The 27,499-nt window shown below is 57.5% G+C and overlaps 1 protein-coding gene across 2 annotated transcripts in view; it reads right to left on the minus strand.

The window, feature by feature from the left end:
- Nucleotides 1-27,499, minus strand: part of LOC111149037 (acyl-CoA oxidase 3, pristanoyl) — a 45,179-nt gene that overhangs the window by 3,336 nt on the left and 14,344 nt on the right. The window contains exons 5-16 of one of the 2 annotated variants that reach the window (XM_022505928.1): nucleotides 27,380-27,469; nucleotides 24,543-24,686; nucleotides 21,189-21,277; nucleotides 18,458-18,554; nucleotides 16,661-16,843; nucleotides 14,844-14,966; nucleotides 13,200-13,320; nucleotides 10,845-10,967; nucleotides 10,564-10,677; nucleotides 6,987-7,102; nucleotides 3,260-3,434; nucleotides 1,744-1,811 (exon numbers count right to left, since the gene is read on the minus strand). In XM_022505928.1, coding sequence (XP_022361636.1) covers nucleotides 1,744-1,811; nucleotides 3,260-3,434; nucleotides 6,987-7,102; nucleotides 10,564-10,677; nucleotides 10,845-10,967; nucleotides 13,200-13,320; nucleotides 14,844-14,966; nucleotides 16,661-16,843; nucleotides 18,458-18,554; nucleotides 21,189-21,277; nucleotides 24,543-24,686; nucleotides 27,380-27,469 — 1,443 coding nt within the window. The remainder of the gene's footprint in view (nucleotides 1-1,743; nucleotides 1,812-3,259; nucleotides 3,435-6,986; nucleotides 7,103-10,563; nucleotides 10,678-10,844; nucleotides 10,968-13,199; nucleotides 13,321-14,843; nucleotides 14,967-16,660; nucleotides 16,844-18,457; nucleotides 18,555-21,188; nucleotides 21,278-24,542; nucleotides 24,687-27,379; nucleotides 27,470-27,499) is intronic. The other variant, XM_022505929.1, reaches the window with a different exon arrangement.

The raw sequence follows: 27,499 nt of genomic DNA on the forward strand, positions 1-27,499 counted from the left end.
AACTTCCAGTGCGTTAACTGTTTCTCAAGAAGGAGGGAGCTGCTCGTAAAAGCGGCTCAGCAGCTCACTAACAGGGCAAGCGTCCTCAGATTCGTGTCTGAATCCGCCTGATCTGGGCAGCTGCCATTCCAGCAGAGGAGAGCACGTCCAGAAAAAATGTGCCAGGGCTGGTGTTTACAGGCACTTGGGAAAGCCGTGCTACGAGGGCTGTTGGGTGCAAGGTGGCTTGAGGATGTCCCCATTCCCTCGTGCAAGCGGTTCTTCAATAGGACATGTGGAATTTATGTAAGAAGACTCCCAAGAACGTTCTTGAAATGCAGAAGGATTTTTTCTTAAAATAATTGTGACGTGGCCCCTGGGTGCACCAACTGGAGTCCTGCAGTGGGACAGTTTTGGCGACGCAGAGGGAAAGCAGCTGGCCATCCAGGACTAAGCCAGTCCACCCAAGAAAGGGGGGAGCACAGCTTGTGGTTCAGCTACTGCTCGTGAGCGTACCTGGCCCCTTGCTCCGCAGCCACACGCCCTCTGCCCCTTGGCTCCTGATGAACGAGCGCGCCCACCTCAGATGTAACTGTCCGCAGAGCAAGGCCCTTGTCCAGACAGGGGCCAGCACACCTGCCAGGTGACGGCAGGAAATAGTCCGGCTCAGTGGCCACCTCTGCCGTGGTGGCACCAATGCACCCACAGACGATGCACGAGTAAACTGCGGGATGGGCACCCCGCCCCTTCCACCTGTCTGAGCCAGACCCCCTGGAGTGGCAGCAAAGACCTGGGCCTCCCTGGTGGCGGATGGACAGGATGCTTCAGCTGCATGACTGTGTGTGCAAGCACCTGCCCGCCCGGGCCCCAGCCACCAGGCACAGGTCCCCAGGGATGCAGCTGTTTGAGAGCAAGGGGAACACACCTAGGAAATCCCTCCAGTCATGGGTTTGACTGGACAGGAAGTAGGCATGGCCACACATAGGTGTGGTGCGGTCACGGACGCACGCCGACCCAGAACGTCGGGAGACCGAGGGATGGTCACTGGCGAGCTGAGTCTGGGGAGAGGTACAGAACCAATCAGGGGGCTGCCTGGAACCGCATCGACTCTGAGCTCTGAGAGGGAGAAAGGAAGTGGCAGGTCGCTGGTCATTTGAGACATCTGATAAAATGATTTCCCACCATCGAGAGGAGACATGACTCTGCTAAGGATGGTCACCCAGTCTAGCAGCACCAGCATGGGTGGCCTTTTAAGTGTAAGTGGGTGAAAATCAAAGACAAACACCCTCGGTCACACGGGCACATGTCCATGGCCAACAGCTGTGCGGGCTGCAGTGACCAATGGGATGGCACAGCTCTGGCCATGTCTGCCCCTGTAGAAAGGCTCCCTGGATAGAGCACCATGAGGGCACAGAGTCCGGGTTTGGCCCACATGACCTTTCTGGGGACAAAGATGAAAGAATCCCACACACAAGAAAAATACCATGAGATGAGTTTAAGCTGGAGGCTGAATCCCTTGGGAAGCTTGAGAGAATTACAAGGGCGGCTGTGAAAATTGTATTACAGAGTGTGGACTCTAAGATGATCCCTAAAAGTGACTCTTTGCCTAAGACCCCTGACATCGGCGTATTTTTCTGTCATCTTCCTGTTCTTGCTCAGCATTGCATAGACACACGTGTGTGCAAAGCAAAGGTGTGCGTCACCCTGCAGCAGTTATACATAATGTGGGGGAATTGTGATGACACAAGAGTGATTGCTGCTCACCTTTGAGCACAGGTCCAGGATGGCATTCTGGATCATTTTACCAGCTCGCTCACCAGAGAAGTAGCCACCTGTAAGCACAGCACTGGTTACAATGGGGTCTGGTACCCTATGTCCACCTTAGCCCCCAGGTGCTTTGTATGAGCTCTCCCCACTGCAGGAACATGCTGGCCAGGGCCAGGTTCCCGTGCCCTTTCCCATCACTGTGCATGTGCCAGGAGGTCACAGCCAGGCCAGGAGATATCCTCAACCACCACTACCCCCACCACCACCATCACCACCATTATCACCTCCACCACTATCATCACCATCACCCCTACCTCCACCATCATCATCACCACCACCATTATCACCACCACCATCATCACCATCATCTCCATCATCATCATCACCATCACCATTACCTCCACCATCACCACCATCACCACCACCATCATGACCATCATCACCACCATCACCACCACCATCATCACCATCATCATCAACATCATCATCACCATCACCATCACCACCATTATCACCATCACCACCATTACCATCACCACCATCACCATCATCATTACCACCATCATCATCACCACCACCATCACCACCATCACCTCCACCATCACACGACCACAGTAGGCTTGCCGTGGCATCTCGGGGGGCCCAAGGCTATGGCCTGTGCATTTGAGCGTACATTTTCTACAGAATCTTTTGTTGGATTTTTGTGAAGGAAACTGTCCATCCCTCAGAATTGTCACTTTTTAGTGCCCAGTCCCCTGTCTTGCACACTGCCACTCCCTAGGTTCAAAGCCTGCTCTTCCCCTTGTAAATCTAGCCATTTGCTCTCACCACCTCCACAGGGCAACACCATCCCTAAGCAGGGAAACTGGTTCTTGGCAAGGGGAGTAGGACAAATGGTCTCACTTTTCAGAAAGCTGAGATACACACACAGGATGTGAACAGATACACAGCCTGTCTATATCATTAATGTGTTTTGGGGGAGATGAGGGAAAACAGTCTAAAGATGCTCCTTAGAAGGACAATAATGGAAACAGATTCAAGCTTATCACATTTTTCACCAATCTGCTGGGAATCAGCCCCCAAACCACCTCCTTCAGGAAGCCCTCCTGGGTCCTCAGGCTGGACATTCCTGAGGGTGCCTCCCAGCAGCTTGGGCTCGTGTCTCTCTGGGCCCCATGGGCTGGGAGGCATGGGCTTCACCTTGCCATAGACCAGCTCCCTGCCTGGCTAACGTGGGCCTCCTGGAAATATTCTCTGAACAGGAAATAGACTTCAAGGGGACCCTGGACGAAAGGCAAATGTTGTCCTGTCCTGACACCACTTTCCCTCCCATGGAATCTGGAATCCTCATCTGCCCCCAGGCTCCTCCAGCCCGTGAGGAATGCTCAGGGAAAGCAGTGGAGGTAAGGACTCAGAAGGAAAGCCAGGCCTCCTGAAGAAGATGCGGCTGGGATCCAGGGCGGGATCAGGTGGGACTGGCTGGGGAGGCAGGTGCCCACCGCAGGGGCCTCACCTTGGTAGAGCAGGGCTGTGTGCTGGCTCAGGGACCACAGGGCGTAGAGGGCACTGAGGCGGCCCAGCACGGCCCGCAGCCCAGGCGGCACGTGGGGTTGGTGTGTGTACTCGTGGAACCGCCGCACCACAGTGAGCTCCAGGAATGCGAGGGCCAGGGGACGGCAGTAGTACACCTTAGAACAGAACACAACATGGAGCCGCCAGCCCCTGTGAGCCAACAGCCAGGGCCGCCATTCCAGCCTGGGGCAGGGGGCAGGGGCAGAAACCATCAGGAACACAGACCAAGGTGGGCGCTCCAGTCAAGGCCCCAGGCGGGACAATGACACCAAGTGAAGCCATGCACGAAGGGGGCAGGGCATGAGAATCGCCTGTGCGCAAACATCAGGAGAAGGCCAGCACCGAGAGAAGGCCAAGGCCGGCGTCTGTGTGCTCCATGACCTGGGCAAGCCTGATGACTGCTCTCAGCTTGGCCCCACCCAACACACCCAGGGACAACCATGCCAGGCCCTGCCACAGGAGGTGTGAGGGCACACGACAGTCCTCTCCTGCACTGCACACACAGTGAGGGCGCTCCGTGAGCCCCCGGCCACTCCAGGCATGGCTGCACTCCTCCCCGGGCCATGGAGGAAACCCGTCTTCTGTCCCACTCATGTATCCACCCGAAGCCAGGGCGGCTCCCTGCGGCTCCGATGCGAACCGTTCCCAGCCAGCCTGCATTTCCAGGAGTTCTGATGCCCGCTGTTTGTGGGAGCAGGAGGCCACGGCAGGTCCTCTGGTCCCAGTGTTTCCTTTCTCACCTGCTCCCCCAGATCCTGTTGAGTATCAGCAGCTTCATTAGGTTTTCTTCTCCCGTCTCTACCGTGTCATTTTACCGGATTTGTTCTAATGAGAAAAGCGCGCGTGGGGCCTGACCTGCGCTGATAAACACGCGGAGCCGTTCTGTGGGGCGTCCGGGAGCCGTGTCTACACCTGCCCCTGGCTGGCGTCTCTGGTTGTCAGAACTCAGGGGTGTGGTGGACGTCTTTGTGGGCAGAGGTGGGGTACCGCCGAGCAGCGGACAGCGTACAGGACCCATGGATGGGTCTGGACGGCGCGTCTGGACAGAGCCGAGGCTCCGCCAGGCAGGGATGGGCGGTGAGGCCACAGACCTGTCCTTAGGCTCCTGCGGAGTCCGCTGACCCTCCAGCGCCCAGCTGTTAACCTGTCCCCTTGGGGGATCTAACGTGGCCTGGGGTCAGTTGTCCGAAGCTGCAGCGAACCTGGGACTGCTGCTTGTGGACTACGAGCGCTCGAGGGCAGGGCAGTCACATGCAGAGAGCCCCGAGGGCCAGCCCCTACTCCCAGCCCCTTCCTCTCCCATGAGCCCCCACCCCCATGAAGCCCTAAAACATCAGATGCAGCTATTGGGTCCTGCTGTGCTCTAATTCCTGAGGATATCTGCACGTCAGCAAATCATCGACACTCCAGGCAGAAAACGAACTCCTCAGTGTCCATGTTCAGACCTCAGTTCAGGGAAGGGGACCAGGCCCCGGGGATGGCGCTGGGTTCCAGGCCGGCCCCAGCACAGCTGAGGGGGGGTGACCCTGGGCATCTCTCTTGGCCCCGATGGCCCAATCTATCAGAGGAGATAGCAGGAAATGACCCACGTCAGGAGACCCGGGTGCGGTGAGGGGAGAACACGGCACATCTGCCTTCCGAGGTTGACAGCTCTGGACAGGGTGTGCAGGGCTCTGGGGGTTCGGGGCCCCACCGTCCACCTTATTACACATTCTTCCTCTGAACATGGGAGGGTACTACTTGGCCAAAAGAGGCAATAAACACATCTCTCTTCTTTTTAAAGAACTTACTGTGTGTGGCCCGCTTGCAGGAGGCACAGAGCAAGGGGCAGCTGTTTCAGGGGTGGGGGGAGGGGACGGGGGATAAATGCCCTGCCTCCGCCAGGTGAGAGTCAGCTCGCTCCATATTTCCACGCAAGCAGCCACTGACTGCTCCAGAGGACACAGCAGCTCACGCCCCCACGACCCGCCAGACACCATCCTTCCCCCACATGACCCTGGGATGTGCTCAGCAACCCCTGTGCCGGTGGCTGGTTCCCTGGCCGGGGACCCTTCTCCGCTGGGGCGCCCTGCTCGTCCTGCTGCACATGCTTCCCCAGTCTGCAGCCCATTGCCTGACTTTGTTTACAGAATGACGAGTGTTTACACAGTCACGTCTAACCACTTTTTATCTTTTACGGCTTCTGATTTCCCATCTCAAGAAGGCACGTCCCACACCGAGGCTACCCACACATTCTCTGAGCATTTCCTCTTGTGCCCAGGGTTGCTGCTCAGGGCACTGTATGGGAAGAGGTTGTGTTCTCCCAGGGCGCACATGAGCATCCAGGCCAGGCCATGAGATCTGACCCAGGGCTGGCTCTTAGCAGGCTCCAAGATCCAGATCCCAGCTCAGCTGGCCTCTCCCGTCCTTTTCTGTCGTGCGGCTTATTGAATGCTGCTACAGAGGGCTTTCACAGAGGTCTAAAGGGGAATTATTTCTAAAACAGCTGAGGCCCTGCCTAAGGTCTGTCATCAGGGTTCTGGGCATGGGCCAGCTGGCAGGGGTGCAGAAGGACGGCACCAAGACCCACAGCCACCTCTAGGCAGCTCTCCAGGATTTGGACGCAGTGGGAATGGGAGCCTCTTGTGCCCTCTATCTCTTTGGGGCCTTGGCTTGTGACTCCAAGGAGGCCCTCCGTTTCTACTCCCTGACAGGCAGGGAAGGGGGTAACATGGGACAAGCTAATCCACTCCCATCAGTGTCCAAGAGACTAAGGCTACAGCGGCCCCAGCCATTCTGGAAGATCATTACCATACCCCGTACTTTGGTCACCATAGCACTGAAATCAAGTTTACTGACCAGGGCCTCCTGCTGAATTCCTGTAAGGCCTGGGTTTAAGTTCTCCATCCAGGCCTTTCCAGTCAAGATGCCATCCTGTTCCCTCACCTCCACATCTGGGGCAGGTGTGTCCAGCAGGTCCCAGGAGACGCCATGGCTTCGCTCCTGGCCACATCTACCCCAGTGCTGAGGCCACCCATCACAGCATAACAGGAGGGCTGGAGTTCATTCGGGGAGATGGGCAGACATGGATGCTGAGTTCACAGAGGGCACGAGAAGAGCCTCACAAAACCAGGCCGAGGAGAAGGAACAACACCAGTTCTAGAAACTTATGTTTCCTTTATCCGTGCTCTCCCAAGCAACAGCCATCACTCCAGATAAACAGGATGTATGGGTCACAACAGCCCAGATCCAGACGCCAGGAGGCATCTGAGTGGGCTGTGTTTCCACGGTGGGTTCAGCCCCGTCCAAGCCTGAGAACCAAAGCCATCCTGGGGCCATTCCCACCCAGGCTCCCTGAGAAGGGTGGTAATGTCCTGAGAGAACCAAGGGTGAGTCACCAAGCAGCCGCTGGTCGGCTGGGAGGGACCAGGGCTGGGGTCCCATGGCCCAGTGTCCCCGGTCCCACCGTGATGGCTCTGGCGGCGTCCAGATGCCACCAGACACTCTGAACACAACATCCACCATCCATTAAGGTCCCTGCAGCTCACCAAGGCACAGGGTGGCCATGTTCCTGAGGTCCCAGGGGCCAGAGGGCTTGGCTGCCACCACCGCGACAGGCGGCTCACCGAGGCCATGGCAGCACAGGAATTCCAAGCGAATTAAAAAAGCAATTTTCAAAACAGACATACCTGACTGTTGTTTCTTGCTTCAAAGTCATTGCTTCCTGATCTTTTCTCCTGAGTTAGTTTCTGATGACTCTCACGGAGCAGGTAACAAACCAACCACTCGTACGCTGCAAGGGGGACTTCAAAACACGAAACAGAAAAATGAGAGTAACAATGAGGCACCCGCAGCCCGCGAGCACTTCCCCAGGATGGGCAGCTCGCAAGCACAGCCATCTTGGGGAAGAGCCTGTGAGACACAGACATGGAGGCACCCAGAGGGCACCCCACATTCTGCACTACTGCGGCACCCAGAGGCCGGGGGCCGCGAGCCAGCTTTGGGGAGAGCGCCTTGTTTGGGAGGGTTGCTAGTTCCGGCTAGTGCTCACGTGCTCTGTCTGCCGGGACACGGTGCATCCCCTCAGTGTCACTACGGATTCCCACATGCCCCAGGGGTCACTGCCATAGCATTCCTGTGGTCCCTAGACCTGCCGCTCCTGCCCCACCTCCCAGTCCTGGTGATCCTGGGCCCCATCCGTGTCTGCAGGGCACTAGACTCCACAAATGACACCTGAACTCACAGCATCCTCCCACCTCTTCACCCTGACGCCCAGGTGCTTCGGGGAGCCCCTCAAGGCTGGCCAGCCCCCTCCGACCACCTCCCTGGCCTTCCACCCTGCCCTTCTCCTCTCCCAGGCTGCCTCCACCCGGGGCCCATTTCCTGGCTGATCTCCCCCTCTAAAGCAGAGCTCTCCAACCTTGGTGTGCCCAAATAGCAAGGCGGGAACGACTGGCCCCAGTTCCCTGGCTGGCACGGCCCAGGTCTGGGTGTTGCCTGCTGTCTGTGTTCCCACACCCTCACACTCCTGTGTGGCTGGATGTCCCCACATGACCTCCTCCAAAGGTGCAAGACCCGCCACGGAGCTGACTGCCAGGGAAACAGCAAAGCAATCCCTGCGCGTGTCGTGCCTGCGGGGGTGCGCAGAGTGGTGGCCCCCCAGCACCTGGCAGCCAGGCTCTGGCACCTGGCAGCCAGCCCCTGGCAAGAGTGAACCACAGCCCAGGCCCTACTAGGCTCCACATGGGGCTGACCACATCCCCACCTCCATGGACTACAGGGGAAACTGAGGCTCAGAAAGGTTTACTATCTAGCCCTAGGTCACGCCAACTGCAGAGCCTAGGTTCCCCAGGGAACAGGATGCGACTCGAGCCCACTACCCTGTATACGCACACGGCTGTCAGCACCACACATGGTGAGCCACAACCGTTGACTGTTTTTGCAAATCAGCCAACTTGAGGAAAACAAACGGGCCTCATGTTGCCAAGTGACAGCGCAGATCTCAAACACACAGGAACATCTGTGAGGCTCGTCCTCGGCACGCACGCCTGCGTGAGAATTGGAGGAAACCCAGAGACAGCCGAGGACAGGGACCATGCCCCCCGCTCCCTCCCCAGATAAACGACTCGTCCCCTGAATGAAAACCCTCAGACCTTCCTGACGGGCTATGTGCGGTACTGAGCTGCCGTCTCTGGTCCCACAGAGTTCGGGGCTCGTGAAGATTTCACATCGTCCTTATGGCAGATCCCACGGGTGGAGGCCAGGGCTGACACATGGGCTGGGAGGACCACAGGTCCCAGAGACGAGGGGCCTGCCCCGTGCCACCAGCTCCCTCGTCCGTGTGGACAGTGACGTCGGCATTCAGTGTCACTTGCACTGCTTGAGTTCTTATTCCATTTTTTTTCCCTCCAGAAGATGTTTTCACTTTGTTGGATCTTGCAAAAACCAGGACACTCACAGGAAAAACAGATGACGCAGCCTGGCCTGTGTCCTGCGGCCGCCGCACAGATGGGGTCCGCGCGCATAGTGTCTGCGAGGGAGGCAACAGAGCAGAGCGCCCCGCGCGGCCAGGAGCGGCCAGACGGCTTGTTTGTTCTTTGGTTTACAGCAGGTAATGGTTTTAGGGGAAAAAATGCTGGTTAGGTTGATGTTATGAGAAGCATGAGCTCATTTTCTAGTGTTTTCTGCAGCAACGGTTGGCTGGGGCGCTCTGAAACCATCTGAAATAGACCTTCAGGTGGGTCCCACATCCCATGGGCACTTGACAAAGGCTGGTGAGGACCTGTCAGGGGGCTGTCTTTGGGAAAACTGTGACAGACTGTGGTGACCGCCAAGAAAGAAAGCACTTGTGGGCAGAAGCTTCCTGGATGAAGAGGATGATGACGGAGGAAGCAGCTGGGACATCAGCCCAGCCTGAGTTCTAGTCTTGCTCCGACCGCTGGTGCCACCTGGCCTGGTCTCCTCTCAGGAAGATGGGAGCAGGGTCTGCGGCCAGGCGGAGAGTGAGGCGGGTGCGCTTGGCACCCACAGCAGGTGACACTGGGAGGCCACGGGCTCTCGGCCTCCAGATCCCAGGGGACGCTGGCTCTGTGGTCTCCTGATCCAGACCAGCTGCCCCCCTCCCATGCCAAAGGCGCTCAGAGGAACAAGGGACATCCTTGTGGTGCCTTCCGTGATGGAGAAGAGGGCGCGGGTGGTTGCGTGTACCACGGCGGCCAGTGGATCCTGAGCATGGATGCGAAGCACCCCATGATGTGAGTTCCCGTGTCCCCACAAGAGCCTGACAGAGTGGATGCGGCTCTTCCCGGGTGCAGTCAGCAGGCTGGGGTGGGGAAGGGGCACCCCCTCACTCTCCCGGTGGGGCCCACACTGCCAGGTCCCTGGGGGGCTCTGTACAAGGGCGGCTCCTGCCCGGCCCACTGGGACACGTGCCGCAGGGGCAGTCTCCAGGGGGTATGGAAACCCACGTGAAGCACATGCCCTCGGGGCTCACGGGTCAGATGGCAGTGAGATGAGTGATGTTCCAGCTGTGGCTGCAGGTGCTCGGGGGAGGCGGGGGTGCAGGCTTGGGGCAGGAGCAGAGGGAGGGGACCCCAGGATGGGACCGGCGCCTGAACGAGCCCCATCCCCCCAAGCTGCCCCACCCAGGTCCTGGAAGCACTAGCCCCCTCCTCCACTGCTGCCGCCCCAGCCGGGGCACCCTCTTCTCCTGTGTCCCTCTGTTCCCAGAGTGGCCGGAGTGGCCTTTTCTCCAAAATAACATTCAAGAGTGAATCAAAACAATGAACACACAGACCCAAGTAAGTGAGCGGCTCTCTTGCTCTGAGTCAAGGGTTTCCCATGCCCTGGATTACAGGGGTGCTCAACGATCATGGCCAAGCACGATAAGCACAGAGCCCCGTGCTGACTGCCGCTGAGCTGAGCCTGCTCAGGGCTGAGAAGGGTGAATGTGCCACGGGCCAAGGGCCACAGAAGTGAGGCCAGTGAGGCTGGCATGTGCAAAGGCCCTGAGTGGGAGGACCCCGGGTTCTTGTGAAGACAGCTCAGTTTCAGGGGCAGCTGGCAGGCTGGAGACCAGCCACCCAGTGAGGCAGGGACAGGACCCAGAGCCCCTCCGTCTCCATCCTTGGGGAGAGTCAGCGCCTAACTCAGCACCACACCCAGGAGGGGGGGTCTGGATGAATGCAGGGCCCACCACGGCCCACCTTGCTGCACGGCAGGCAGGGGGATCACGGCGGGAGGCAAACGGGGAGACGGTACGCTCACCTGCAGAATCCAAGCAGCCGTCGACGCTCGGGCATGTGAACCTCCGGCCAAGGATATCAGGGTAGGCTTCCAGAAAGTCCACCGTCCTCAGAGGGCTCTCGATGCGAGCACCGCCTGCGAGCACATCAGGCCCTGGAGTGACCACCCACCCCACCGTGCTGGGTGCCCCCGACGCCGGTCAGTCGTGCTTCAGAACGCACGTCCTCCTGCAGACACAGGGACCGCCTCATGGGGCCAGCGTGTGAGGGCCGACCACTCTCCCATGAGTGCGGGGGCCTCACCTTGGACGTGGCGAGCCAGCAGGCTGAGCAGGTAGCTGCTGGTCTGCTGCAGCAGGACGTTGTTGTCCCCTTCATACGTGCAGTTAGGGTCGTTGTCATTCCGGAGGTCACCCAGCCGGTTCACTACAAGGAAGCCATGCACCTTGTCACTTCCAGTGCATGTGGGGGCAGGACCCACGCCACTCCCTGGGAGCCCCAGCACCGGGACACGGCACTCCGAGGCTTCCCAGCCCCACCCTCGCCTCCCCCAACTGGTCCTCCCAGCGGCTGACCCCATGGCACCGGCAAGCAGGAACACTAAGAAACGCCCCGTGTCACCCGCTTGTCCCTCTCCCCTGTGGACACCAAGCTTCGCGTGGTCAAACGCCAGATCCCAGGCATGGGGGTCACTGACGTGTGCTGCAGGGCACCTGCTACCCTGTGGCGAGTTCATCTTTTCACACAAGAAATTTCAAATATCTCAGGTACCTGGGTGGTGCCATTGGTCGAGTGTTGGACCCTGGATTTTGGCTCAGGACACAATCTCAGGCTGTAAGATCAAGCCCCACCTCGGGCTCCACGCTCAGAACTGCGTCTGCTTGAGATTGTCTCTCCTTCTCCCTCTGCCAGTCCTGCTTTTGCGTGCTCTCTCTCAAAACAAATAATCTTTAAAAAATTTTCAAATATCTCAAGAGAACTCTCAGTTTTCTTCTGTCGTCTCTCCTGCCAGTGAAGGGCCCTGATTCCTTCACACTTTTTATAAGGTATGCCTTCTAGACCCTCTTATCTGGGTCTCCTTCCTCTGATGAAGGATGTTCTCCAACATGGGAGGCTGGGTGGGACAGGATGAGCCGGGAGTTAGAGGAGTGGGAGTCCCATGCTCACACTGCTGAGAGCATAGCCAGAGAGGGTGTGAGACATTCTGCAGCAGCCCTGGGGCTTGTGGTCAACTGGGACATGCTGTTCATTTTCCCCCCGACCCACTGCCCCCTGCCACAGACCAGTCTACTGAAACAACCAGACATGACCACCAAGGAAGAGGTCACAGTTGATATTAAACCCAGACCAGCCCATCACATCTACCCCACTGAGCCCAGCCTTGCTGGTTTCAGCCCAATGTTTGTACTCACGACACCTGACTCAGTTGTTTATGTCATTTGCGGGGCTGCCCGACTCCATTCGTTATTCTATTCAAAGCCCAACAAAGCGAACTATTTATTGCGTCTCTTTGAGCTGTGACAACAAACAGAAAGTACGGAACGTTGCACAGAGGACGAGACATGTAAGCGACTTGGACGCAGGCATGGTCACCCGCTGGTCCGTGGGTAATGGGGAGGCACCACGTGGCGGGAGCCAAGGGACCACTCCTGGCCCTGACATGACAAGCACCTGGGGCAGGTCCTTGCTGAAAACACATAATTGTCCACAGACCATCGCTGAGATGATCAAAGTTGGCAAGAGCCTAAAATGCTTGTGGGGTCATTAACCAAAAACAAGGTTTCTGCCAATTTCGTTGTTTGGAACGCATGTGTTGGTCTGCTTGGACTAATTAGATTTTACCAATTATTGAACACTTGCACACAGGACGTTTGCAAATAACAGCGGCAACTACAATAATACTAAAAGCTTCAACGATAACTGCCAGTAGAAGTCACTGGCCATGTGCCACACATCCACCACCCGCACGGAGCACTTAACGCGTGCTCACTCATGTGACCATGGCGGGAACCTTCATTGTTATGCAGCACAATCGTCCCCAGGCTACAGGCACGGAAACTGAGGCCCAGTGAGGCTGGCTAGCTGGCCGGGCTGTGCAGCCAGCGGTTGGCAGAGAAGGACTTGGTCGCGGGCCCTCGGCTGCTCACTCTCTTAACCTCATTCCAGCTGCCCAAACAGGGCCACTGCCAGAGAAAACCGTCTTTTTCTAAGTTGAAGAATTTTTCGTCGGGACAACGCTTGGTGCCGGATTACTGCCGGGTCATTAAGCAAAGAGTGACAACAAAAACGAACAGATTCAGATTATCTACATTCCACTGGGGGGCTGGCAGGCTCCGTCACACAGCCTCCCCGCCGCCCGCTACCCCCAGAAGGAGACCGAGAACAGGAGGCAGCCGTGAGTAGAGGCCTTTGTGTAGGGCAGGGGGGTGGCAAAGCTGCTTTGGGAAAGGCCGGCCAGTGAACATTTTAGGCTTGACAAAGACGACTCGGCCCTGCGTGTCATGCGAACATGGCCACAGAAACTTCACGAACGAATAGGTGTGGTTACCTTCTGATAAAACTTTATTCGCAAAAACCAGCGATTGCCGACTTTGGCTGGCAGGCGGTAGCCAAACGCAGGGCCGTGGACAGAAAACCATCACACACTTCAAAACCTACCGGCCAGATAGCCATGTCCTCCACACGCCTCCCGGCATTCCTGAATTCCCCGCTGGGCGGTCCATGAGGCCAGCGGCTTGCCCGCCGACGCCAAGGCGTGGATCTCACGCCCGAGCTCTGCCTTGGGAGAGGAAATCCAACAAGAACAGGTGAAAAAAGGCTCCAACACTGGAGGTCAGAGGTCACTTCAGCCCTAGCGCCAAAGGCTTGTGTCCCCTGTAGTCCAATCTAAAACACCCGACAGCTGCAGGAGAAAGAAAGAAACCCAATTTTAGCTTCAGAAGGGGGGGCTCATCTGAGTGGACACACTGGGGTACAGATGGTTTCACAGCCGTGGAAACAGATGGACCAGAGCTCTGTGCGGCAAATAAACTCCAGGGGCGTGAGGATGATCGCAGGCGTAGAGCGCGAAACATAAACATTTCAACTCGGTGTAGGGGGCGCTTCTGAACCTGCAACCAGGCAGAATCTGATAGCAGAAAGAAAAGCAAGAAACCAAACAGGAGGTGGAGACAGGGCCCCCCCACTGAGGATGGCGGCAGGCGGGGACCGGCTTGCAGGAGACCGTGCAGGGGATGGCGATTTGCAGTCGACTCTGTAAGGCTGTCCCTGGCGTCTCTGGGCCTTATGTGTCTTACAGATATCCTTCTGCTTCCACCGAACGTTTAACAAAAAGAATTTAGAGAACGAGACAAACACACACCTGCTAAAGAAGACGATCCCTTCTACCAGTATTTCCAACATGAAATAAGAGCCACTTTTAGGTCCTGGCGCGCCTCCGTGAAACCGCAGAGTTTCAGAGAGAATAAAGCATGCTTACGCTTTATAACGTTACTAACAGGAGAACGAGTCCAGTGTCAGCTGGCAAAGGTCCCGGTGACTCATGCTGGGGAAAAACACATTTAATCCCTGATTCCCGAGGACCCGTCGTTGCTGAGCAGCGCAGCCTACTGGCTCTCTCCACACCCCCTGGCACCACCTGACTTCCTGGGTGTTTGTGCTGAATATTCCAAAACGTACTAATCCAATCCAGGCTTTTTTAGGGTATTGTACGTAACACCGATCTGCAGTATTTCAAATCTGTTTTCAAACGCGTTCCTCGTGATTCCCATTTTGCTCACGCCCAGGAGGCAACTGAGGGGCCATGGAAAGGCAGCTGCAAACTGTTTACACAGAGATCTGCCAAGGATTACTATGTCGAGGCTGAGCCCCGTGGACGCTCACTTGCAGCACAAATCCTTGGTGGTCAGTTCGAATCCCGTCAGCTGGATTCAGGCCTTGACAGGGTTGTTTACGGAAGGATCAGAACCATGAAACCCACTGAGGGGCCAGTAATGAGAATTTGGTAAAGTCATTGCGTTCCCCAAAGGAGAAGGACAGCTGGACCCGCAGGCCCGGAGTGGAGTCACGTTGGCACATCCTTGTGACCCGGTAACATGGATAGCACCCCAATTGTCCAGATCACGGCGAGGATTCTGGGAGGCCCAGGTGGGCGGCCACAACTCGGGGGGCATCTCAGAACCCCAGAGGGCCGCCACGGATGGACAGATGTTGTTTTGAAAGACAGGCTGAGGGCTGTGCTGTTCGGCCTTGGTGAGAGTTAGGAACAGTAAAGCCCACGGAGAAAAGAGCACGGGAGCTCACCTGCCTGGCGCTGTGGTCGGTCCCCGCAAGGCCTTGCTGCAGCTCTGCCAGGTCCAGGAAGAGCGATTTTGAGAAGTGGTCCAAGGCGTAGATGGCAGCCAGATAGGGAAGCAAGCGCCATTGCTACAATCAACAAGACACTCATGTTAACACGTCACATGTCCTCGCAGGGAGCCCCCCTCCCGCACCCCTGCAGAGAACCAACCCCATGTTAACATATCACACATCCTTGCAGGGAGCCCCCTTCCCGCACCCCTCCCGATGGCCAATGGTGATGAGGCCCAGAGGAGAGACCAGGGGCAACAGGTCGGGAACAGGACCCTGCAGCTGCAGCCACGCTTACCGGGAAGCCCCCCCCCCCCCAACACTGGCTGATGTGCTTCCAACCCAGCCGGTCCCTCCCTACCTGCCCACAGTCTTGCCCACAGGTGCGACCCCTGGGCGCCATGCTCCCCGTCTCAGCACACGGTGACTGGAGTGGGGACTCTCAGCCCATCTGCAGCTAAGGAAACCAGCCCCCTGTGCTGATAGTTCATGCTTTGTGGACCTACCAGGGATCGAGCAATCCCTCTCCAGCCAGATGGGGAAACTGAAGCTCATAGGGAGCTAGAAGTCCCCCCAAGGCAGGGAGGGGGGTCTGTTGCATGCACACTGTTGCATGGATGGAAGGGGGATAGAGGAAAAAGCAGGAAAGGACCTGGGAAGCTGTCACTACCACCATCGACATGGCCACCGTCTATTGCCGAGTGCCGAGACCCAGACACCCCGCCAGCTACTTCCCATGGACTAATGTATTTAATCCTCACAAGCAGCCCAGAAGGAGGTGTGAGCAGCTCTAATTTATTAATAAGAGAGCCAGAACTCAGGACACAGAGAGGCTAAGTACCCTGCCCGAGGGCACACAGACAGTAGTGGGGAGCGGGGTCAGGAGCCCAAGCTTGTGGCTCGAGCGGGCTCTCCAACAGCTGACCACCCTCGACATCCAGGCAGTCAGGGGCACTGAGCTCACAGAGGCCATGGGACCCGTGCTGGAGGGGATGACGTGTGCCCAGTCATGACCCCGATATTCTACTTCTCCTCTTTTATTTATTATTAAAACAGGCTCACAGCCATGGTAAGAAATGTCAGAAGAAGCTGGGACTCTTACGATTCCCTCCAGCTCTCACTTGAATGCACCTGTGCTTACACAGTACTTGGCCCAAGGCTAGGTCAGACTTGCTGCTGAACTCAGACAGGAACCCCCTCAAGGGAATGGCAACCCCAGCCCACTGGGGGAAAGCCAAACATGTGAGGAGGGGTGAAGGCTGGCGTCCCGGAGCCTAGGTGTACGAGGAAGGGGTGAAGCCCGGGTGTGTGAGGAAGGCACGTGAGGAAGTCATGAGGCTGAGGATAGGAGTTACTGTGAAGGCCCAGATGTGTGAAGAAATTTGAAGGCCAAGCATGTAAAGGAGTGAGAAGGCCCAGCATATGTGGAAGAAAGTGTCAGGGCGTCTCAGCTCAGGCAGCGTGAGGGCCGGGCGTGGGGTGAAACGCTGGTAACCCACCAGCACCCCGAGCACCCCCGGGATACAATTTATCTCCCTCTGCCAGGAGCCAAGCCGCTTTTTGGTGTTCCCGACCAGGTCCCCCCTTGGTCATCCCAGGGTGCCTGTCCCCTGACAACGGGCAGGACAAGGGCCCCTCCTGCTCCCCTGAGTGACATCACTATGAACAGCCTGGAGGCCCAGCTGCTGTGGCTGATTATTCCCATGAGGGTCCCGTCCCGGGAATGTTGCGAGTGACCTGGGAGTGCAGCCCCAGACGTGCCAAACCCGTACCTGCATCTGATACTCGAGCACTGGGACTTCCTCCCCGTCCGTGGGCCCAAACTGACAGCGGGTGGCTGAGAAACGGAGCGCGATGGAGACAGCCAGCTTTAAGTTCACGATGGACATGCCCACGATGGCGACCCGGCCGAAGGACAAGGTGCCCAGGGACGCCCCGAAGCGCTGTTTGTCATCCTGCGGGAGGAAGGCATGTGGTGAGGGCCCGCCGGGTGGCCTGGCAGCCTCAGGGACAGACTCATGGGGCCATGAAGCCAGGTCACTCCCACAGTGGCCACAGAGCTTGCCTGCCTGGACTGGCCCCGGTGCACCCCCAACCCAGAACTCCAGGCCAGGGCTACCGCGCTACGGGCCCTGGGTCATAGACGGCGACGGCAGGAGCCCCCGGGGGGCAGGCTCTGCTACAGAGGCATGGGCTCTGGATGGAGGGGACCGAGCCGCACGAGTCCACTCTGGGCCACAGTCTGAGGGGCTGCCGCTGGTGCCAACGTCCTATTCCCGTGACCCCCATTCCTCTGGAATGCCTCCCTCCCAGGGAGGACAACCTTGCTGAAGGCGGTGACAGTCAAGGTCTGTGTTCTTTTACGATGGACGGCGGCCTCGCATGCACCTGGGTGACTCTCCGGCCGCCGGCCTCAGAGCCCTGGGCATGATTTTCTGCAGCAGCGGTGGCCTGGGCGCCACCAGCCTGAACTCACCCAGCCATCCCGACCTCCCTCACCTCTTGCTGCCTCTCCTGCCTTCATTTCTTTTATTATCTGGGGTTTTCTTCCCAAGTTACATGCCCTGGCAAATGCCGGCAAATGCAGAGAACAGTTGGGACATCCCCACAAGGGCACAAGGGTTTGTGGCAGCATCACTGGGGAAATCGGAAGGCTCAGGGAGCCCCCCGCCCCAGGAGAGTCTGAGCCGCACCCCCTCTCTGGAAGGTCTCAGAAGTTTCTCTGTGAAATGTTTCCATTTCTCTGCAGCATGCTCCACGGCCCCCCATCGGGTCTTCCCTCCCTTCGTGAGACGCTCCCCATCTCTGCTGCCACCTTCCCCTCCTCACTTCACCTCAGCCTCTCCTGTCCCCTGGGCACTCCTCACTCGGGCTCTCCAGCCTCCAACCCAACCCCCGCTACGCTCGTCCCCCGCAGCGTGTGCCTTCTGCGCCCTCGTCTTCCTACCAGCTTCTAATGAACAGCCGATGCTATATCTCATTGGGAAGAGACTTGGTTCCATATTGCCAACTTCTCTCCTCACCCCTAGTGTCCCCATCATGCTTGCTTCCCACCCTGCAGTTCCGGCTCCGGTCGGGCAGTGCGTATCAACAGACCCAGGCCTCTGAGGCTCACGTGTTGCTGGGGGTGTGGCCACCCTGACTGCGAGCTCAGAACTGGGAGGTGACCACCTGTTCCAATGTGGGCTGTGGCCATCTCGGGTCTACCCTTCAAAGAATTTGGGGATGTGGTGAGCCCCAGACTCAAGAGAACACGGTCACCCCCATTTGGAATGGTCCACCCTGCGACCTATGCGCTTAAGCCCTTCGGGGAAACAGCAACAGCAGGGGACAGCCTCCCTAACTAACCCTGGAGAGCTGGGGGTTGGGCAGAGGAGTGGACACCCATGGGTAGTTGTCGGTCACCATCTGTCATGCCCAGGACCCTTGGGGGTGCATCCGACCCAAGTGCCACCTTCCTTGTTGGTGGCACTGGAGCCTGAACCAACAGGGGTTCTCCCCCAGCCAACCCAGCATGGGGGGCGGGTCTCTGTGCAAGCCCAGGCAGAGTCCTGTGTGGATCCCTGTACCTTAAAGGGGGTGACGTAGGTACCCTCGGGGGTGACGTCTCCAGTCCGGTTCAGGAGGTCTTGGCGGGGAATTCGAACTTTGTGGAACATGGCAAATCTGTGTGGAAAGACAGCAGGACCTCTGGTTAAATGGGGCTCTGGCCCTGGGGCTCCTCTCCTCTCCCTCCAGAAACCCAGTCAAATAAAAGCAAAGGAAAGTTAAAAGGGCCACAATCCCCCCCACCCCAGAAAAAAAGGGAGGAAACACCAGAGACAGGAAATTTCAAAACGTTTTTCTATCTAAAAAGTAGGTTTGGGAAAACAATGTGGCGTGTTTGTGGCAGGGTTCTGTGTGGAAGCAAATGACCATGTACCGGTAACCACGGGGCCAGGGACCTCAGGCTGCTGGGACGAAGCTGGGGAGTCAACAGAAAAGGGGGAAACTGATTTATTTAAAGACCAGAATCTGGTTCTCAGCCTTCAGTCTCATACCAGGATCCACAAGACAATGTGAAAAACCAGCAAACTAAGGTCTGAAAACTCACATGTCCAACAAAAGAACTGTGTTATCACATCAGGGCTCGAAGGCACATAAACTCGTTTCTTTTGAAAAACTAAGATGAGAGGCTCACTCACACACCGTCATAGACCCCTGTGTGTTAGTAATCAAAGGTGTTAGGGGTGCTGGGCTGGGAAAACCCATTTCACAGTCGTCTGCAGGACAAGACTACCACACAGAGAAACGAATGCCACATAAACCGAACCACAGTTCCAAACCATCTTAGAAATACTGACAGTTCCCACATGACTTGTCTGATGGCCAAGATCACTTCCAGGGTCATCCGAATGCGCTTCTGGCCCATGGGAGGCCATGGCTGAAAGCACGGTGTCACCAAGCCCAAGAGGGGAGCAGCCCCTCTTGGCTCACGCCAGCTCCTGCTCAAACGGCGGTTACTTCCAAGACAGGGCCAAGCACCCATCAAAGCCGGGTGTGAGCTCTGACCAAGCAGGGTCCTGACCTACCCATCCTCGCCGTCCATGTTCACTCAGCCTCCACCGCTCTGGTCAGGTTCACAGTGACAGTCACCCCCAGTCTCTCTGTAGACCCACCTGTTCAGCCCGTGGTGCGCACAGCAGCACAGGCCCTTCCAGACCACTGATCAGAACGGCAACAACTGCACAAGTCCCTTCGCCCCTGCCAGCCACCCCCCCCCCCCCCAGCCTCCAGCCACATGGCACCTGCTGTGACCCTTAAACAAGCCCAGCTCTCCTGTGATCCCTGTGCTGGCAGCCCTCAGGGCGCCACCACCTCCTCCAGAGGTCCATCGTGATTATCCTCTCACCCTGCCTGCAGCAGGTACGGGTGGATCCTTGCGCCACCACAGGGAGGCCATGGCCCACTGTCCACACTCTCACCAGGCCACCTCCTCCTTGGCAGTTTCTGTGGGTCTTACCCTTTATACCCTTTAATAATGGCTATTGGGTGTGACTCCTGGAAGATGCCTACTGAGGGCCATGCAGTACGTGGACAGCAAGCAAGACACTGTCCCCTGGGTACCACTGATCTCCCCACCACATCCTGGGGCCAGGCCAACCTTGGAGGAGAGGTGCGGTGCGCCTGTCCAGGACCCCCAGGGAGGAGCACAGACGTGGGGCGGGGCACAGGGCGGGCTGGCGCAGCACCTCCCAAACTCCCTGGGAAGCCCCGAGAGAATCTGCGGGGGAGGAAAGCTCGGCCGGCTGCCAGGCCCCCACCAGCATCCAGGCAAGAGGCCGACCCCTGCAGGCCGCCCACCCAGGTATGAAATGAAGGTCAGCTATGGACCGGCTCTTCCGCAGGCCCACAGAGAGCATCGAGGCCCTGCTGACGAGCGGCCACTGCTCCTGGGCCTCCGTGGGGCGCTTGGCCTGGCCACAGTGGGGTCCCCCAGGCAGCGCTCACAGATGTCCCCTGTTCAAGAAGAGACTGGGTGCCGGCACCCTGGACTGTTCCAACTTATCGCTTGGAGGCTGAGGAATGCTTCTGCAGGCCCGACTCTGGAAACTCTAAGCACCCTTTCTAAGGAATGGAAAATGTTCATCCGTTTCTGCTACAAGGAGGTAGAACAAGGCCAAGCGTGTTGATACTCGTGAAAAGAATCACTTGAGTCTAACTAAAAGCAAAACTGCATGCACCTCTTTTGAGGTGCAGACCACAAAAGCTGTTCCAGAAACAGGTGGCGGCCCAGCCAGGGGGCGTGGGCACGACACAGGGTGTGTGTGACAAGACGCATGTGACACGGTGTGTATGTGTGACATGGATGTGGGAGACAGTATGTGACATGATGTGTTTGTGTGACATGGCATGTGTGAAACAATGTATGTGAGACAGAGGGTATGTGTGACAGGGTGTGTGTCACATAAGTGTGTGTGACATGGGGTATGTGCGATGTAGGGTGTGTTACATGGGTGCGTGTGTCAGGATGTGTGTGTGTGTGAGACACGGGGTGTGTGACAGGTTGTGTGTAACACAGGTCTGTGTGACACGGGATGTGTGACGTGGCATGTGTGTGGCACAGCTCTCAAGGGGCAGGTGAGGTGTGCGTCCCACTGTGTGTCCCCTCCCCCACAAGCGTCTAGGAGAGCCGGGGACAGCACTGAGGGACCTGGCTCACAGGCCGACATCAGCGGGGATCGATGTCCTCAGTGAGAAGCCTCAAGCAGCAACCCCACAGGGAATACAGTGACCATAGAGGTCAGGGTGCACACTCACCCACTGTCCACACCGTTCAGCCCCAGCTTCTTCCCCATGTCGCCAACCATCACCCCCGGCATGGGAAGAAGAGTCTTGGGGTCCCGAATCTGCACAACACACAGAAAACAACCAAGGGCAACCATTAGGACCTCACAGAAATGAAAACGAACGTGTTAAAAACCCCCAGTGACTGGGCCCCAGGCTCCCTTGCTATATCCGTGGGCGGAAACCATGTCCTTCAAAAACGTGACCTTATTTGGGGCTAGGGCTTTCACAACTGTAATTAAGCAAAGGATCTGGAGATGAGGTCCTCCCAGATGACCCAGGCAGACCCCAAATCCAATGACGTGTCCTGGAAGAGACAGACGATGCAGCCACAGGTCCAGTGACTCGGCAGCCACCGGTAGCAGGACAAGGCATGAGTGGACTGTCCCCTGGAGCCTGGGGGTGGGGAGCTGCCCACACTGAGGTCAGACGTCTGGCCTCCGGCTCTGTGGTCTTTTGTCACCGCAGCTGTGCCGGGTGGCTGGCATGCGAGCCAGAGGAGATGCAGCCTGAGATCGGTCCTGTAGATCTCTGCCCCCAAAGCTAGGTTCCATGGATCTACCTTCCCAGAAATGCAGGTGTGGCTAGCAGGCGGTTCCTCACCACACCATGGGGGCCCTAAGCCAGGGACACGGGGCTGCACCCGAGACCACCAGTATGCTAGTGACTCCCAACCAGGTGGGAGCCCACACTGCCCCTCGCTGCCGGGGCCGCGTGTCCTATCTTAGGCCCTCTGGCTGTCCGTCCTGGAGGGCATCCTGGGCACATAGTGGGTGGAGCACACCCACCTTACACAGCTTGGCCCTGCGAGAGGCTCACACAGCCCAGAGGTCCACAGCACAGGGCAAGAAACTCTGCTTCAAGGAAACCGTGAGTTCGCACTCTTCCGAGTTTAGCTATTTGCAGAATGGCTTGCTTTCGTTTATTCCGGGGGAACAACCATTGGATCCGACTGAATGTCATGAGAGGGAAATCTCAGATGAGAACAAGGGCTGATATCCAAACGTAAACACTCTTTCCCCCTTTCTCAGCTTTCACTAAATCCCGGTAAAGATTAGGATGCTAACTTTTCATAACATTTTGAAATGAAAAATAGTTGGAAAGGAGGTGAACGTGGAAGAAAACAGGTGGGTGTGCTTTTCAAGGAATCGCAGACAAAAATAGAGCGGGTGCAAGTCCAGATTCCCATGGAAATCCATGACCACGCAGTTGTCACCAATCCCAACTAACCTCCCAGTCGCGGAAAGGGAGCGGACCAACGAACAGAGTGAGTCAACGTCATGCCGATTGCAAACAGGAGTAGCCGTGTCTGCGTATAACTTCTGAGCTCCGCCAACCTGACTGACGTGAGAGACCGAACCTGTGAAAAACCTCAGCCCCTCACCAGATCGGCCACTGCCCGCAGCAGGCACCGCACCTCTGACTGGCTTGGTGAGTCCTCGTTTCATGCTCCCCTCCTCGATAGGGACGGGGATGCTCGCCACCCACGAGCCCTCGCTTGGTGCACACTAGGCACATGGAAACGCCCTGCTGGATGGAGGAGCGACACAGTCCCGCCGGAGAGTGAAACACCCCTGTTCTCTTGCCTAAAGGGCCGGAAACCCTCAACAAAGCGAACACTAGCCCAGTCTCCATCAGAAGATCCCTTCAGGGACACACCTGTACTCACGGAAGCAGCGTGTGACAGCCTGAGGTCATGAGAAGTGACACCCGGGCTTCAATGGCTCAAATGTGAGTTGAGAACAGGGACACGAACAACAAGGGGGACAGGCAGCAACCAGACTTCACTGAATTTAAAACCTTTGGTGCCTCAAAGGACACAAACAAGAAAATAGAAAGACAACGGGTGGAATGAGAGAAAATCGTCTATCGGATGAGGGTTGAGTCTCCAGCACACGGGACTCAACAATAAGAAGACAAACCACCCGATTCAGAGCCAGATGGAGAGGCATGGATGGACGACGGCCTGGTCACGTGATGGGAGGATCGTGAGCCACAGCCTATAGCAAGCAGCGTGGCAAGGCAACCAAGGACCTGGTGGCAACGGGCCAGGTTGCAGTGGGTGACTGACGGCGTCCCTCATTTCTGCCCTGCTAACCAGGCTAGGACCAACCTGGTGAAGCCCAGCCAGCTCCCTGACCAGGCTCAGCGGCTGTCCCAGCCTCCAGAGGGATGGCGGCCACCTCACTGCCGGAGCCAGCTCCACGGGGCGAAGGACTTGAACAGACATTTCTCCAAAGAGAATACACGAGCGGCCAGCTGACACACGAAGAGAAGCCCAATATCATGGTCATTACGAAAATGCAATGAAGAGCCCAGCAAACATGAACCCATGCCCAGCAGCACGCTTATTTAACACAAAGGAAAACACGCCTCTGGGGGGTCTAAAGAGCTGGGAGCCTCACACGGCGGCGCGGACGGGAATACGGATTGGTGGGGACTGTGGAAAGCAGTATGGTGACGCCTCAGGGAGTTAGGCACAGCATTGCTGTAGGACTCAGCAAGTCCCCTCCCGGGTGTTTCTACCCCGAAGTAGAGAAACAGGGGTTCAAACGGACACCCACTCGTGAGTGCACACAGCACTGTTCACGACAGCCAAAAGGTGAAAACCACCCGAACGTGCCTCAGGAGGCAAGTAGATACACACACTGTGGCCCAGTCCACACGATGACGGCTCAGCCTTCAGAGGTGCGGCAATCCCGGCACTGCGATGGTATGGGGGTACTTCAGAACCATACTACGTACAGGTAGCCAGACAGGAAAGCTCATGCTGTAGTGCCCATCCACATGCAACATCCCGCAGGCAAACCCACGGCGGCAGAGAGATCAGCAGCTGCCAGGGGCTGGGGAGGGGGTTCTTCGGGAGCAAGCGTGGGCCATTGGTCCCGGGCAGCCCCTGGCCGTAGCTTCCCACTTGTGACTCGGGAACAGGCTACATCAAGGCCCCCAAGTCGGACTTCCCAGAAGCACTGGAGCCTACCTCACACCCATTGGGTCAGAACCACAGGATGGTGGGGCTGGGAAGCCCAGGTTTGTGACGAGCGGCTGAAAACACAGGGATGTGGCCATCAGAGGGACGGAAAGACTCTCCCATGGTGATCTCGGGTCTAGACCGGGTGGAAGGACCCCAGCACCCTTGACACTGGGGGCTGGATAATGCCCTCTTTGGCGGATGGGCTGTCCCATGCGTGCGGTGTGGGGGTTCTCCTTCCCCTTGGGCTGTGCTCACTGGAAGCCAGGAGCACCCCGGCACCCAGCAGTGATGAAGGTGCCTTCAGACTTGGTTGCGTGTCCATGGCCAGAGCCGCCCCACCAGAATCCACTCACCTGCACCACGAAGGAATGCAGGCCGTGGCACTGGCCCCCCGGCGTGTACAGCTGAGCGAACACCACGGCGTGTGTCGCCGTCTTGCCCATGTTGCCGACCCAGAATTTGGCAGCTTCAAAGTCGGGGGTGTGTATGATGAATTCCTGCACCAAAAAAAGTAATAATCATAAAGTTGTAACCAAAGTTATAATGAACAACTGAAGCACACGCAGAACTTCTTTCCCTTTCCAATGGACTCAACATTCTTTGTTCAAAAGTCCTAAGAGTAGAAGCAACTGAACATTTGAGCTCCTTTCTGGAGCAGGGAGCCCTGTTTTACCTTTTTTTTTTTTTTTTTAAGATTTTGTTTATTTATTTGTTGTGGGGGGTAGAGAGAGAGCACAAGCAGGGGGAGCAGCAGGCAGAGGGAGAAGCAGACTCCCAGCTGAGCAGGGAGCCTGATGTGGGGCTCGAGCCCAGGACCCTGAGATGATGACTTGAGCCAAAGGAAGACACTTAGTCGACTGAGCAACCCAGGTGCCCCAAGGGAGCCCTGTTTTTAAACACAGCGTATCTCTGGGTCCCATAACTTAATGAAGACATGTCTGTGGAAAATGAGGAGTTGCGTCAGACAATAACTTATATGCCCACTATTCTGGCAGCCGGCCAGTGCCCCAGCGGTGCTTAGCACCATGCCTCACTCCCTCAGGGCGCCTTCCCTGGCCACAGCCTTGAAATGGAGGCCCTCCTCTGCTGTGCTCCTTCCTCACCCCTCATGGGCACTATCATTTCCCCTTCCACGGTGTCCCCTACCCATGAGCTCCACAAGGGCCATGTGTCCAGGAGCACAAGGCAGACTCTTGAAACATCAGAGTGAATGAGCCCACAGATCAAGGCAGGAGCTGGGAGGCTTGCCGGGCACTCAGTGAGACAGGAGACAGGCCATGTGGGGGACCAGGCTGGGAGTGAGATGGGCTGGGGGCAGGATGGGAGCTAGCCCAGGGCTTGGAGGCAGGCTGGGAGCCCTAGGCTAGCTGGGCAGAGCCAGCGTTGGACTGGCCACGGTGGGCAGGTCTCCCTCTCCCTGTGGGTGGGCAGCTGAGACAAGCGCACAGGGAACGTCCTTGCTTGGCCCAGCTGTGTATACAGGGTTATCAACTCCGAGGGCCCTGGTGACCCCCTTCCAGATGCCGAGACCCCACTCAAGAAAAGTGGGGACAGGGGTAGGCCTGCCAGTCCTGCCTACAGCTCCCCTCTCCATAGTGGCACCACCCATCACTGTCCCTCAGCTGGCCACTGCTCAGGACGGCAGGGACACCTCCACCTGCCACCTGTCCTCCGCGGGAGGGATGGGGGCTCCCTCAGGGCCACGGCACCGCCACTCTGTCCACCCACGTCTGCCCACAGCCTTCCCTCGGTCCCAGCCCGTCACCTCTGCAGATGTCCTCCCTGCGCACATCACACTACCCCATCCCTTTGGTGTCTCCACAGTCCCCGGGCACTCACAGCTTTCCTTGCTGCTGTCCCTGTCTCTCCTCCAGCATTGGTGAACCCCCAGAGCAGGGACTGATCTGTCATGCTCACCGCTGGGTGCCCCATCTCTTAAAGCAGGGCCTGGCACATACTAGGTACTCAAAAAACACCTGTCGTTGACATGGGCACCTGACCAGCAGCCCAAAAAGGGCCCCGGGGTCCCGATCTCCCCTGCTCTGACATCATGCTCTGCTGGTCACTTAGGTGTGGATGCCAACAGGCAGTGGGTCAGAACCAGGCCGCCCCGCAGACCCCTGGGCATCACCCCGCCTCCCCACTTAGCAAGAAGAGCCCACAGTGCCAGAGTGCAGAGTGAAGAGACCAGGCCAGGCCAAGAAGAACCCGGGTTCAGAGAAAGGTATCTGATGGCTGGAAAGGCAAAGGGGGCCGTGGCCGAGCAGCTCTCTCTCTGCCCAACTCTGCCATGGAGGGCCATCCACGCCAGGCCAGGACCACCTCTCCCTTGGCCCTGCTCTGCCTGCCAGGGGCTCCCCTCAGGTCTGTGGCTCTGTGCAATGTGCACCTGGCCCACGTTGCTGAAGAATGAATGAGTGAAGAACAAATACACGAGCACAGGGCTTTACTTTCCTTTATACAGACTCTTCCAAACTGCGTTCCCAACTCGGGGAAGGTGGAGGGCTCCTGAAACACCGGACCAGGTGTGGGAAGGGCAGCAGAGGGCACGGTCCTCAGAGAAGCGGAGGAGTCTGACCCCAGCGATGGGAGTAGCAGGGTACGGAGGTCACGGAGAGAGGAAGATGCCTGACCCATGCACCCCATCCTCTTCCTGCCCTCCCTTCCGTCCGTAGTGCTGACCACCTGATAAATCATGACTCCATTAGCTGACATCTGTCTCCCCCGACTAGAGCCTAGAGCGTCTGCTCCCCGACAGCAAGGACACAGCCTGTGAGGGCCCAATGCTGAGAACAATGGATGCACCGGAGGAAGGCACCAGGTAGCAGCTGACGGTGCTCACAGGCCACACGGCCCAAGGAGCCAGATGTGGGGGCAGGAGTGGACAGGGCAGGCCCCTGGCCAGTGGAGCCTGGGACGGGGCAGCTAGAAAGGGACCAGGGTCATGAAGAACCTTGTTTGCACTGTTCATTTTAGAAAGCGTGGGCAGCTTGAAGATTTGCAAACCCAACACCGAGGCTGCCTGGGGAACAAAGAGATGAGCCCCCCATGTCCCAAGCTGCCACTTGGCAGGGGAACAATCTCAGGGTGCACGTGAGAAGCATACGTGCACAAAGACAGATCTCGGAGTGTAGGGACCCCATGTTACGCAGGCTTGAGGCTGTGAGACCGACGGGAATATGATACCTACCTCGGTTGTGGGGTCATAGTGAGCTGTTGTTCGGACGGCCTTGGCATTACTGCCGTGACTGAGCTCGGTCACCGCAAAGCAGCCGAAAATCTAATTATCAAAGCAGGAAACGGGTTAAGG

Source organism: Enhydra lutris, unplaced genomic scaffold (assembly GCF_002288905.1).
Source record: "Enhydra lutris kenyoni isolate GAN:26980312 unplaced genomic scaffold, ASM228890v2 scaffoldscaffold21, whole genome shotgun sequence".
Taxonomy (NCBI): domain Eukaryota; kingdom Metazoa; phylum Chordata; class Mammalia; order Carnivora; family Mustelidae; genus Enhydra; species Enhydra lutris.